The sequence below is a fragment of the Panicum hallii genome, chromosome 5 (genome assembly GCF_002211085.1).
Source record: "Panicum hallii strain FIL2 chromosome 5, PHallii_v3.1, whole genome shotgun sequence".
NCBI lineage: Eukaryota > Viridiplantae > Streptophyta > Magnoliopsida > Poales > Poaceae > Panicum > Panicum hallii.
Window position 1 is genome coordinate 15,915,721 of NC_038046.1, and position 13,596 is coordinate 15,929,316.

A 13,596-nucleotide genomic window follows, 5' to 3' on the forward strand; every position below is an offset into this window, starting at 1 on the left:
TCAGTGGCGCACCTAACTAGGGGAATGACAAACTGTAGCCACCATCCAAACAGGCCATCACAGTGCTACCCTAGTTCCCGGGTTTCTTTCAGGCTTAGAAAAGAGATTTTACTTTTCTGGAATAAAGTAATCAGGATATGATTAAATAGAGCATTTCTAGGAACAAACCTCAATCGGATCCACTTAGGAACAAACCTCAATCGGATCCACTTGCAGCAACTAGTCACCCCGATATTTCTTTTACAATAGAACGACATCATATTGTCCAGAGGCTTTGCCAGTCTGCGCTATAAAAACTGCCACCTCCAACTAATATGACACCATAGCAAACCACTCGCATTCGAAAAAAAGACGTGCAATATACTCATTCCTGGTTGTGGTTGGGGAAATGTTTAATTTACCGGAATGAAGGTTGATAGCTCAGCACGCATTTGGTATTGCTGTGCTAATCTAAAGGCCTGGACTATACCCTAACATGAGTACATGGCAGGCATTCCTCGAACTAGGAAAGAGACCAGTAAAGTCCCACGGTTCAACTCTGACAACGAATGCCTCCATGTTAACCCCCTAGGCCTTCTCTCATCACAGATTCCTAATGGCAGAATTAGTTTGTTTCAGAATACTTGAAACCATGCTTCTTGAAATATTCCCGAAATCCATACACGCTCTGATCATAGTTGAACTGCAGGATACATAATTCATCGTCAGCTCACCAAAAATATTTGGATTCAACTATTAAACTGATTGGCACAAGCTCAAGAATTACTTACAGGTAGCACTTTTACAGAATACTTGGTGATGTTAGGATCCACGCTCTTTCCTTGGCTTGCAGCCTGGGAAAGTACAGAAAAGTCATTACCAGACAAAAAGAATGGAAAACATATGCCACCCAAATTATGGTGGCAGAAAAAAACTATCAGCTCTACAACCAATTAATACAGAATACCTGAGAATGTAACAACATTTTAGTGTTGTACACAGCTGAGCAAGTAATTATTTAGGCTTCCGATACTATTTAAAATCAACCAGCAAACAGTAAATGTAGGTGATATAGGGTTTTTTTCTCAAAGTGAAAGCACTATAGCCCTAAATTAGGTTCCAAAGTTCTGAAAATTCATGAAGGGGTTTGAATCATAGAGGACATATATCTACAGGAACTTGCTTTATATTTACAATATCAAGCAAATTTTTTCTTGAACATTTTATCAAACAAGAGCACAAGACCTCCAGCTTGTTGAACATCTCATGCACAAATAGTTTCTTCCTCTGGGATCATCCAACAAATATATTATTTATAGCTAGCAACTTATTATCGTCTAGCATGAATACTAATGAAATTATAAAGAACATAACATCAAGACCTATGACAAAAATGCTCACAAAAGAGTGATAGTAACTTAGCAGGACTAAGGTCACAACCAAATTGCATCTTGATCCATTATGCCAGTATCCAAAATCCCAGTGGGCACAAATCAAATAAAAGGAGGTGTGAAATAGTAACCAGAGTAGGAATGGAAATTGCAATGAAGAACCAAAACAAAGAAACTGAAACATTTGAAACCTATGTACATAAAGTAAACGAGTATAACCTGTTCCGGATTGTAAAATACTTCAACAAATGGATATTCATTCCTTTGCCTAGTGAGGCAAAACCCTGGATACTTTGGGCACTCGACCTGACAGCGGAGAAGAAGAATATTCACTGCCTACTTTGGAGGGAAGCACAATTTGTAATGTGGCCAAAAGTATCCAACATATATTTGGAGGGAACCAAAAGTTGTATAGACTGGTTTGGTGAGCAAAGCAACCTTATGAAAATATAACTACTCACTCATTTCTAGCTTAATCGAGCATGTTTTGTCAATCCTAATAATGAAGTACCAAAAAGAAATAAGCTATCTGCACACCCGAGCTTTTCATCAAGCTGCTTGTCTAAGTAAAGCAGAAAAGAACATATTAAGAGAAATATGCAAACATAAGCAATGTTGAATTTCCACAAATGAAGCTGAAAACTACAATTGAAAGCATTCACAAATGATAGAGGCATCAGATTAAGTTACACAGTAAAATTTGAATGAGACAATCAGGAAAATTTTTTGTGAATTTATCATCAGATAAACAATGGTTTTAATTCCAACAAATATATTGCAGTTTAGGCCTAATAAGCTATAACATTTACAGTGTTAATTTGGGCATTAAGTAGTTATTGAAGCATTACAAGTCCACAGCCTTGTTCAGATAGTTCAGCAAATAGAAGTGATCTGACAAGACTGTAAATGGAAATTTTTGTGTAAATGTAAATCAATAGTAGCTTACTCTGACAAACTTGATATGTGGATAAAATGTGGCAGCTGCCTCTTCCAGTACTTTATCAAGATGATGTGTATAAGTGCACCTAAAAAGGTAATTTTCAGAATTAAAGTGAGTGAATGCTGTCATATATGAGTATTTGCTATTCTATTTAGTGTTTCTGAACAAAATACAGCAGAGTTAGTATACTTAATAGTAAAGGCAACAACTATAGGCCTTCCTTCATGCAATAGCTGTACAAACTGACGCTCAGATGTGAATGGTATGATTCTTGATGGCCCTAGGTCCTTGGGATATCCAGTGTAGTACCTGTATTTTTCAAGTTTAGGATAACATTAAGACATAGCATGACATGATAAAACTAAAATATGTTAGTGCGTTTAGTTCCAAGAACACTATATATACAAGCCGCTAATGCATTAGGCGTGTCTAGATATTTTATTATAGATTTAGATCTAGCAATGACTTCTAGTGCTGGGAAACTGTTTTGCATACTTGTTTGGTAAGTAGGCTATGAATGAGTTCAGAATCTATCTTCTTATCTAAATGAAAAATGAGCCACAGTACCAAACCATCATCAAATAGGGCATGCTCAGAGTTCTCTCTAATAATTAAAAATATAGCAGAGAACATTAACTAGAAGATCAACTATAAATAGTGTATTCTTCTACACTCCATATATGGTCTGTTATACTTAATCAATTGACATAATAGCAGTATGATAAATCAATAAACCAGGGTGAGCTGCATGGTACTCTTACTTGCATGTTGACCGAAGCTGGGAAACCATCCTATCAAGAAAAGACTCGTTCATCATCTCCGAGGATCAAATGCAGCTCCGATGCAACTTTACCCTATGATAATGAACGAATTACATCAATAATTAGCAAAATAAGAACGAACTGATAGAATCTTGCATGGAAATTTAATCGCCTACCCTTTTGCACAAATAAGAGAAAATGGAGTCCATCACTGACATACCAGAGAGAGAGAACAGAGACATGAAAAGAACACTGGTCACAGGCTTATCTAACATAGTAAAATGGCCTTTCTCACACACAAACATAAGCCCATAAGTAACTGATCATTTACTTCACTCCCACTCCCACGCGCAGTGCTGTATGTATGATATGATTAACAACAAGGAGCTGCTAACAAATAGGAGATCGTAGGGCTTGTGAGCGCCACCCAATAACTTGCCTCACTGAACCAAGCAATCAACTGGCCTAACACGATAAGAACTAAAAATATCACAATCATAGTAATAATTCCAACCTAAATGCTCCATTGACATCAACAAGCTAGCAGGTTAAGTGGAAGTGTGAAACAGTGTTTTCTGCAGCATAGCCAGCAGTTCCTAAGGCACTTTTAGTCAATAACAGACACAAATTCATAAGATGATCTCAGAATTTACAGATATCACACAAAGCAATCAATATATCAAGTTATACCTTTACACATACTGCCCATCGTAATACACTATATATCTGTAAAATCCACCCAAGAACCAAGAAGAAACAGCAATTAAGAAATTCTTTTACCACAGACCAATAGCGCTGCTCTGATTGGTGGAGGGTTTGGATTTGGAGGGGCACGTGTTGGTGCTGGTGGATTGGAGGCGGCTGGAGCTGCTTGTATTTTAGGAAATTCGTAGGGAGAGAAGTGGTGTGTGGGAGATGAGGCCCTGCCTGTTGCTTTTGCCGATGGGGACAAGGTAGGAGCTGGATTAATTGGAAGTGCTGCAAGCTGGTTTGCTCTAGGGGAGAGATTGAGAGGGAGGGGGTGAGGAGTGAGCTGCTGCCTCCGATTGGAGAAGAACATAGACAAGCCTCAGGTGGTGACGTGAAGGAGAATGGTGGGAGAGAGGTGGGAGGGGGGGGGGGGGAATAAGGCGAGGGCGAGTCGAACTGGCGGGTGGCGGCGGCGCAAACGTGCAGGGCACTAGGGCAGCGCGGCGTGGGTCGCTGGATGGATAGCAGCACAAGGCGCACGGGGCGGGCACTCTCGCGCCCAGGCGAGAGAGAGGAGGGGGAAAGAGGCGCGGGGGAGAGGACTCACCTAGTCACCGGCGACGACAGATGCAGAGCTGCGGCGCGTTGGATTAGGGGCTTCGCTCAATCGCTCCAGGCACGTAGGTTAGTGATGACGAGTGGGGCCCGGCTGTCATAAGGACAGGGAGGTTGTAGGGACTAGAGTGGGTGGTACTACACTGGATATCCCAAGGACCTAGGGTCATCAAGAATCATACCATTCACATCTGAGCGCAGTTTGTACAGCTATTGCACTAACATATTGCATGAAGGAAGGCCTGTAGTTGTTGCCTTTACTATTAAGTATACTAACTCTGCTGTATTTTGTTCAGAAACACTAAATAGAATAGCAAATACTCATATATGACAGCATTTAGTTACTTGCACGGGGCGGGGCCGCCGGTGCCGGGGGCGCGGGGCGATGGGGCGGGGCGCGGGGCCGCCGGTGCCGGGGGCGCGGGGCGATGGGGCGGGGCGCGGGGCCGCCGGTGCCGGGGGCGCGGGGCGATGGGGCGGGGCTGGGGGCGCAGGGCGGGGCCGGGGGCGCGGGGCGACGGGGCGGGGCCGGGGGTGCGGGCGGCCGGACATGCAGCTGCGCCGCTGCGGGCTGGGGGGCGGGGTGAGGGGGGGCGGGATTAGGGTTAGGGTTGTGGGGGCTCCAGGGCGGGGACTTATATACGTGACGCGGGTTTATTGGGCCGTGTCTTTATGGGCCGTGCTTTTTAGGGTGTGTTTGGTTCAGCTGTGGATTCATGAAAATTTGATTTCTGGATCAGCTGTGGGAAAGCTGCTGTGAGCTGACAGCTGTGGGAAAGCTGAAAGCTGTTTGGCTGAAACAGCTGTCAACTGTGGGATTATATGAGAAATGTCAGTTATGCCCCTGAGACTGTATAAGACTGTTTATATGCTGATTAATTGTAAGGATATGTAGATAACCGTTTTGGAAAGGAAATTATCATAATTAGAACTGTTTGACATATATAATTAATACAAAAGATATATAGATCCACCTCGACCTAACTAAAATATTATCTTCAACTAACCAAAGCATTAGCTATGTTATCACATGCCCTAGCTGGGGTTGAGGGGCGGCACTGCAACCCTAGCTAGGGGTTGGGGGGCAGAGCAGGGGAGGGTGGGGGCGCCGGTTGTCGGGAGCGGAGCAGGGGAGGGTGGCGTCTCTGGATCTAACATGAAAACATTATTAACATTTTAATAAAATTAATTCATTCACCACAAAGCTGAAGCACTCACTAATTTGTCTAGAGAAGGCAAAATAAAATCAAGGAATGCATGACAATGATGCCAGAACATACATGACAGCATATAGCATAATTCACCCTAGCTCAAGTGATTAACAAAGTTAAGCAAAAAAGTGCTCTAAAATAAATGTTCTGCAACAAATGGTGGTCTGCCTGAAAGAAGCAGTATAAATGAAATGGTTGGGCATTCCATTTATACTTCATGTGGCAACTGAATGGAATCTACTGAAACATTTGCTGATTGTTTGGCATTCCATATGTAAAGTAGCCATCAGATTGACTATGGGTGTTCGTATATGCTGAATGGTGGCTTTTGTATGGACAAACTACTTCAAGGCGCCTTGCTGACAGGAAGACTGCAAAGTTCCAGAAGAACATCACCACGAGGGGTTCAGTGCCTGAAACTACTATCAAGAAGGGGAATGACTACCCTGTTGGACCTGTAGTGCTTGGCTGTTTCATCTTTGTCGTCATTAGATCATATATGCTTTCCAACCTTCCCTAAATCTTTCTTCCTGTTCAGATTGTTCTATGCTGGTGACATGTTGATTTAGAATGCACACTTCCATGCTGTTTTCGTCTAAAAATATTGATATGGTTCATCCATCGGTTTAACTTCTAACCTGCATGACCATAACTCTAGACTCTTCTATGTTCATCCATAGTATATGTAAACATTCTAAGGATAGATTTTTTTTTAAGTTCTCTTTTAATTCTTGTTAGTGGTTATGCTGCACTAGATATATGTTTTTGACACTACTCTTTAGCCATAGCTTATTACTGCTGTTGTTCTGTATGTTACTGTTACTCCTTTAGTATTGTCAACTTGACTAGTCATCTATTTTTTTTCAATGTTAGAAATAAGAAGCATACCGCAAAAACTTTAACTTGATTGGTTTTGAAAATATGATATGGACTTATTTGTCTAATCTAGTGTGTGAGGCACTTAGTACTTGCTGGCAGTAACTCATGAGAATGGAACTACACTGTTAAGACTATATGTAAAATGCCAAGCCACCTACTTGTAACTCGAACACTGAACATATACTTACAGGATGACATGAATGCCAAAATGCAAAAGTCCCAGATGCATCAAATGATCTACACCAAGGATAGGAATCATTTGTTAGGGGACACGGATAAAACGTTTAAGGTTCAGCTTATGCAGCAGAATGTGATTGTTCAACTGAAGTCAGTCTACATCCGCAGCCATCAGATTGGAGTTAGCACTGATAGTCTGATACATATATGTCCCCAGATTACAGCTTGACCTATCTGGCTAGAACCTGGAATGGAAGGTTCCATGAATCTGGAGCCTTTAAAGACTACAGTTGGTACAAAAATCTATGCTATGGAAGCCACAAACTATTTGGATTCCTGACAAAAAATCGGAGTACAGTCAAGTGTAATGCCAAATTGTCAACCACCAACTCTAAAACAGCACATCTATCCCACAATTTTATCAATTTGCTGCTTTGTTGTGCTATTTCTGTGCTTACCCATCTGATGCCTACAGTTTGTTTACTGTTGGAAATGAACTAACATGCTTCGCTGCCTTTTCCTTTGCAGCGTTGATTCATATAATCAGGACGGCAGCCAGCGGCGGGATGGCGTAAGAATTGGACAGCAGCTAAAATGGCATAGGAACTCTGCAAAGGGAAAAACATCCCAACCATTTTCTTCTTGGATTGGACAGATAGCTTTGTTAGGGTTTGGGGTGCTCCGCTTCGCACAGCAGAAGGGAATAGAAGGGGCGGGCATACCTGGTGGGTGCTCGTCGCCCGCAAAGGGCCTGGCGGAGGCGTGGGCGAATGGCGCCGCCGCTTGCTCAGTCGGCGCCGCCAGGAACGGAAGACCGGGGAGGAGAGAGAGAGAAGGGAAAGGGCGAACGAAACGGAGATGAGCCTGACTGCCTGAGGGCAGAGAGGGAGGGCTAAACTCGTTCTAGGTGCGCTGCGCTTGCTTCTCCAGGCAAGCCGCGTCCCAGATCTGGCGCCGCGAGCCGCTGCAGCCGGCGCGAAAGCTCGAAAGCTTGCTCGGAACGCAACGAGACCGAGGGGAGGGGAGGGGAATGGCAGGGGGAGAGGGCAGGGGAATGGCAGGGGAGAGGGCAGCACCTGGGGACTTGGAGAGGCAGCCGCCGTCGCCGCCGCTGGCGAGAGGGAGGCGGCGCGCGCAGGCGCTGTCGCCGTCTGCGAGGAGGAGGCGCACGGGAGATGGATGGGGAATGGATCGCTCGGGAAAGAAAAAAGCGAACCGGTACGTCGTATAATTTTACCTGCGCGAATAGGTAGAATCTGTGTGCTGCCCGCTACCTGGTTCCACTGCGGGAATCCATGGATTCCGAGAAATGGCTTCACGTGTAGCTGAGTCTTTAGTTGCGATTACAAATTTTCCGAAGCGGATCGGTGGTCCGAATCGGAATCAAAGGAGTCCTTGATAGGCCGTGCCGCCCATCGTACTGTAACGGGTCGTAATTAATCGGGCTATGCCGTGCCGCCCATCGGGCTGGCTTCTCGACCCATGGTACGGTCCGGCCTTTTCTCGGGCCTGGCCCGGCCCATCATCTATCGTGCCGTGCCTCTTTTGGACCAGGTTAAATGGGCCGGTGCGTACAGCTATAAGCGGGGGTCTCATCAACATGTCGTACGAATTGAGCAAAACAAAATAAAATATTTCTCATGTGACAAAAAATAGGTGTATTTTCAAAAATTAGTATTTAAATGTTGGCCATTCAAATCGATGAAAAATATTGTTGGATGAAAAATAGTTATTAAGTCATCATACTTTGCATTCTACATCTATTTTAGTATAATAGTATTATTGGTTGATTTATATTTTGAATTTAAATAATTAAACTCATTCTCAATTCTAGTACTTTCTTCTTATTTTTATTTTGTTCGTTAATTCCTTTGAAAAGAAAAATCAGAATCAGATGCGGTATCATACAAGCATATACATAAATATGTCATACTAATTAAATTGCGTGCTCCTCCAACTAACATTGTGTTGGGTCAACTTTAAATTTACGATATTGGCCCCTGATCCAGATGTTATGCAATAAGCCATAACAACACTTTAGCAAATTAAGTCAGGTGAACAATATTTCAAACTGTTCTCATTACACTTCTATATTCTAACATGATAATCTAGAAAAGCTAGAATTCTATAATTCCATTAATTAGAGTACATAAATAAATCTTCAGCCACGGCACCTACTCCAGTTAAAAACTGATATCCAAAATAAATTTGTGTGCCTAAGTTCAACTTTTGAAGTTAACATAGTGCTCACGCTTTTGGTGAATTATTGTTTCAGTCGTAGACGGACTGCCTACTTTGTTAATCTCACAATTTGTCTCGGTCACTTAAAAACCGGTAATATTCATAAAGACAGAAGGACGATGCGTATGTATGAGTGTACGTATATGAACTGATGTTTTAAAACAATAGGGGGAAAAAACCTCACGTGGCCTAACAAACTACATTGAGGTGCTGCGGACTGCGGTGGCCTGAGGCCTGGTACTACGTTCTTCTGAGGTCTCTACTGCACCTGGAGAGTACTGAAGATGAAGATAATGTCCGCTTACTAGCCAGGCAACCCTGCATCTCGTTGTACAGATTATGTCCCGCATGGCTGATAATAACTATTATTTCATTCGTTTTAAATTATTAGTCGTTTTGACTTTTTTAGATTTATAGATTTTCGTTATACATCGAGATATAAATATATATGTAGATGTATAGTAAAAATTATATATTTAGAGAAATCAAAAAATAATTTAGAACTGAGGGAGTAGGTGGTATACTGCTAATTATCATCATCCTTAACAGAAGCTAATATGATATGATTTAGGTGCGATCCAGCCGGTCCTGTAGTCTGCACAGCAGATGAGAACGAGTACATCAGAAGAAATGCGCAGAGACCTTGGCATCACCGCATCAGTGGTCAGGCGATCTTGGCATCTAATTTCAGAGCAAAAACTTTTCCACCCGTCCACACGGCCAGCATGACGTGAATTGTAGCCCAGACATCGTCACTGGAACAAGCTCTGCGCCCGGACGCCGGGGCACCGCCCGGCCTCCCGCGGCCGCTGCAGCGGCGACCGCCTCACCTCCGACGTGCTCCGCCGCAGCAGGAGCGCCTCCGCCACGCAGATGTTGAGCATCACGCCCCTCCCGCCGCCGGCGCCGCCTCGGTGTCTCGACCCCGCAGGTGACGCGTCGCGGCGCCGCTTGGCCGGTGGCGACGCCGACGGCGGCACCGCCAAGGCCGCCTCCTCCTCCGCTTCCGGTGGCACGCTCGCTCTCAAGATCCTCAGCGGCCGCGAGAGGAGGGAGCCGACGTAGGCGTCGACGATCCGGTGCAGCAGCCGCAGCGTCGACGACCACCGCGTTTTGGCGCGCCGCAGCCGCCCGAACCTCCGCGCCGACGTCGAGGCAAGGACCGCCAGGCGGCTGAGCCTGACCCCTCGCCCAGCCGGCCGCCGCGACGCAGCCGGTAGCCGCTGGTAGTAGCTCCGGCGGCCCATCCAGCAGGACCGGACGCCCCTGCACACCCGGGAACCGATCGATCCCTCCATGTTTGCTTGCAAAAACAAGAATGGTGGCATATGGCTCACATCGATGCCCAGCCATTCTTGTCTCGGGGCCATTTTTGTAGTGTGGGTGTGTGACCTGCGTGCGTGGCGCATTTGACCGTCTAGAAAAAATCACGCTGAACTCGTAGACGGAATTCTGTGTGTCGAGTGTGCTCGCTGCTCCTCGGTCTGGTCTGCAAGTGTGCAGGGCTTGACCGGACCCGGTTGCCGTTTCCCTGCCGGGGCAGGTGGGCAAGACCAAGGCCACAATCCCTGATGACACATTGACACTGTGCCAGCGTTGAGTTGACTCGATCGATCGCAAGGGGACAGAACCAGATGCCCGGTTTTCAATCTCGCGCCGCGGCAGTGTTGATTTCACCGTGGCCACAGCGCCCTGTTTCGAGAAGCCCTGGGCGCCCGCTTGGGGCACAGCTGATCCGGTGTGTGACCGCGGGATCAGTCGTCAGTTACACCAGACTCGGTCACTGGTCAGTTCAGTCCAGTAGGTACCCGTGCTAGGCCCTGCCTGCTTCTTGGTCGGGCTAGAACCGTGCGGGGAGAGTGGACTTGCAAAGGAACCGGCACGCTCGCTGTCGCATAAATAAAATGTTCAAAAAAAAGGTATTGATAACCAAAGATGGACATTTACTGCACACGAGGCAACACAAAACCCGGGAGAGGAGCTACACGCTTTCCTGCAGGCTTTGCCAACCGCCACGCTCCATCAGCGGCAAAGCACGGCGACGAACTGATGGTACGAGTAGTACGCAGAACACAATCGTATCGCACGACACGCGCGACGACTAGTAGTATACCATATCAAGCAGCGCGCGCGAGCAGCGACAGCGCCACGGACGCGAGCGCGACGCCGAGGAGCGGGCGGGCGCGCCCGCGGCGCGGGGCCGCGCCGGACTTGGACGCGCGCCTGTCCTCCCGCGGGTACACCTCCCCCGCCGGCGGGCCGTAGCCCCCCTGCCACGGGTACCCGTACGGCATCGGCGGGTAGTAGTAGTACCCGGGCGCCGGCTCGTGCTCCGCCGGCGGGTAATACGCGGGGAGCGCCGGCGGAGGCGGCGAAGGCGTTGGAGGCGGCGGCGAGGGTACCGGCTCCGGCGGCGGGTGGTGGCGGGACGGCACCTCCGGCGGGAGCGGGTGCGGGTCCAGGTCGCAGACGCACATGAAGCACTTGCAGTCCTCGTCGATCGGAATGCCCAGCGCCGCCGGGGCCGACGACGCGGCCACGGCGGCCAGGATCATCGTGATCTTGAGCGGCAGCATTCGGTTCCGGCCTCCTCCGCCTGGCATCCTCATGTTCCTCTCTTCGAAGGGATCAGCTGGCGGAGATGGAGGATGGACGTGATCGCTGCGCCGTGAAGTCCATGGCCGTATATAGCCGGGAAGCCGGAGTGCTGGTGCATCTGCACCGCCTAGTTTTTTTCGTTGCTGGTGGAGCGACCGCTGGTTTCTTGAGGGTTTGCCGGTGGCGTGCTGTGCTTCGGCGACCCAACCAAATAAACACCCAATATGTTTCACTTTGAGATGGTGCTTAGTTTAATCACTTCAGTTGACTCACCTTTGCCTCTCGATGGGTTACTGTCCAACTGACAGAGATAAAGAGATCTATACTTCTATTAAAGCAAAGCGTAAAGTCGTTGGTAGCGAAGATGAGTTCAAAAATAGTAATAGCATGTTAGTGATTAATAGTGGTTTATAAAAACAAATGTCGAAAATACCTTTTTTAAACGAAAAACATTAAAATGTACTAGCTAGCTTCAAATGTTTGACGGGCCGGTAAGATTACATGGAGTCGAAGTGAACTACAGTAGAGGCAATAGAGGCAATACTGGTAATCGTAATATCATCCAAGCGTACCACGCCAGTCATTGATCCAGAGTTCCAATACACGCACATCTTCACGCCTCTCAAATGTACAAGTTGCCTCACCAAGCACACGCACAAGCTATGCAATTAAAGGCACCATCAGTTCTTGGTCTTTCGCCACATGTTGATCCTTATGAGAGGCAACGTCGACCTCAACAGATAGGAAACGCAAATAAAAATCCTTTTATTAGTTGCTCATGAGTGGCGCTAGATTATATATTCTACCCCTTTTATCCTAAAATCTTTCCACCCTTATCTCTGAATATGTACGTAGCAGCCGGATCGATGGAGGTTAACTCTGAAGCCATCACCGAGAGAAAGCCATACTCTTCTTGTTCTCCACCCCGTCCTCCTGAATCTTCTTTTTCCTCGCTCCTTCCTCTTCTTCTCCATGCGGATCCGTCCCAACTCATTTCTTTGGTCACGCGCTGGTGTAAGACCGGAGTTAAGAAAAAGATACGATGGATCAAAGATTGTTCAAATCGTTGGCATCAGGGCATTATTTGGATTAGTACTAACTGGTTTACCATAGGCGGCCTCTTATTTCCATGAGGCTGAGTCATTAGTAAGGCTTTCTTTGCCAACCAGAGGGATGGCTAGCTGTGGTGGGTACTTTTTTTTCTTAAATACCTAGAAGAGCTGCGTATCATTATATGAAGAAGAAGGAAAAATGGAAGTTTGGTTTACAGCCGCGGAGCAGTGCCCACGCCCTACACAGTAGGGCACACAACGCCCATAGAGCAAGAAACATATATACATGGCCACCATGGCGGGCGAGCGTTCGCTGCGGTGCGCTGGCGACGCACGCGCGCCGGCAGTGCCAAGTAATCTAGTAACAACAGCGCGCGAGCGCAGCAATTAGCTATAGACGCACGGGAAGGGAGCGCCTGGCAGCGTGGCCCCAGCAGCAACGCACAATAATTAACTGGCAACATATGTTTCCTTTTCTCCTTTTCTTGTGCTTCCCTTCCCATGTCAACCTTCAGTTTTTCAGCACGCTCTTTTTCCATCGGTGTTTATAGATTCTCTTGTCTAGCTTCTTTTAAATTTACCTCCAGTGAATTTTGGCACACAATTCTTTAAAACTTTCATGTGATGCATTGTAAAATCTTTGTACCTAGAATTAAAAAACTGTGAAACCACATATTCAAAACCTCCTACGTTTCTATTTTTAAGTACATATCAAAACTTTAGTATCCAAAATAAATATGTTTCAAGTCATACATTCAAAACTTTGTACATATCTAGCTCTGAAGTCGTGTACTAAAATCTTTGTGCTTGTAATTGAAAAACTTCCTACCTCACTTTCTCTTAAGCCATATATTTAAATGTTTGTAAACTCTTAAGCCATGCATCAAATAGTTTGTATCCACTATCGGAAACCAGCACTTTGCCGAGTGCCAAATGCTTTGCCGAGTGCAAAATATCGGGCACTCGGCAAAGAGACTGTTTGCCGAGTGTCGCACTTGGCAAAGACAAACACACGGTGAATTCATCCTTTACCGAGTGTCAGGCACTCGGCAAAGGAAAACA

At 46.2% G+C, this 13,596-nt stretch overlaps 2 protein-coding genes across 8 annotated transcripts; both read right to left on the reverse strand.

Moving 5' to 3' along the window:
* Positions 1–158: 158 nt before the first annotated feature.
* On the reverse strand, positions 159–7,855 carry LOC112895086. Of its 7 annotated transcripts, none has more exons than XM_025962962.1 (7): positions 7,720–7,855; positions 3,072–3,164; positions 2,527–2,619; positions 2,317–2,395; positions 1,590–1,676; positions 771–833; positions 159–682 (listed from the first exon to the last, which is right to left on the reverse strand). In XM_025962962.1, the coding sequence occupies exons 2-7, from the start codon at positions 3,125–3,127 to the stop codon at positions 605–607; spliced, it is 456 nt and encodes a 151-aa protein (XP_025818747.1). In that variant the 5' UTR covers positions 3,128–3,164; positions 7,720–7,855; the 3' UTR covers positions 159–604. The 7 variants fall into 7 exon arrangements, with proteins under 7 accessions (XP_025818747.1, XP_025818745.1, XP_025818746.1 ...); XM_025962960.1 differs by having other exon boundaries at positions 1,590–1,706; XM_025962961.1 differs by having other exon boundaries at positions 2,500–2,619.
* A 2,951-nt stretch (positions 7,856–10,806) lies between these two features.
* LOC112895110 (leucine-rich repeat extensin-like protein 1) lies at positions 10,807–11,636 on the reverse strand. Its single transcript, XM_025962988.1, has one exon. The coding sequence runs from the start codon at positions 11,491–11,493 to the stop codon at positions 11,002–11,004; it is 492 nt and encodes a 163-aa protein (XP_025818773.1). The 5' UTR covers positions 11,494–11,636; the 3' UTR covers positions 10,807–11,001.
* Between the last annotated feature and the right edge of the window lie 1,960 nt (positions 11,637–13,596).

What these genes read in the sequence shown, in the direction of transcription:
- LOC112895110 (XM_025962988.1), bottom strand. Translation starts at nt 11,493, where the DNA reads ATGAGGATGCCAGGCGGAGGAGGCCGGAACCGAATGCTGCCGCTCAAG.
- LOC112895086 (XM_025962958.1), bottom strand. Translation starts at nt 3,127, where the DNA reads ATGATGAACGAGTCTTTTCTTGATAGGATGGTTTCCCAGCTTCGGTCA. An exon ending in GTTGTTGCCTTTACTATTAA is followed by an intron (nt 2,396 to 2,499) that starts GTATACTAACTC and finishes TTACCTTTTTAG; the next exon opens with GTGCACTTATACACATCATC. An exon ending in ATTCTGTAAAAGTGCTACCT is followed by an intron (nt 683 to 770) that starts GTAAGTAATTCT and finishes TGTATCCTGCAG; the next exon opens with TTCAACTATGATCAGAGCGT.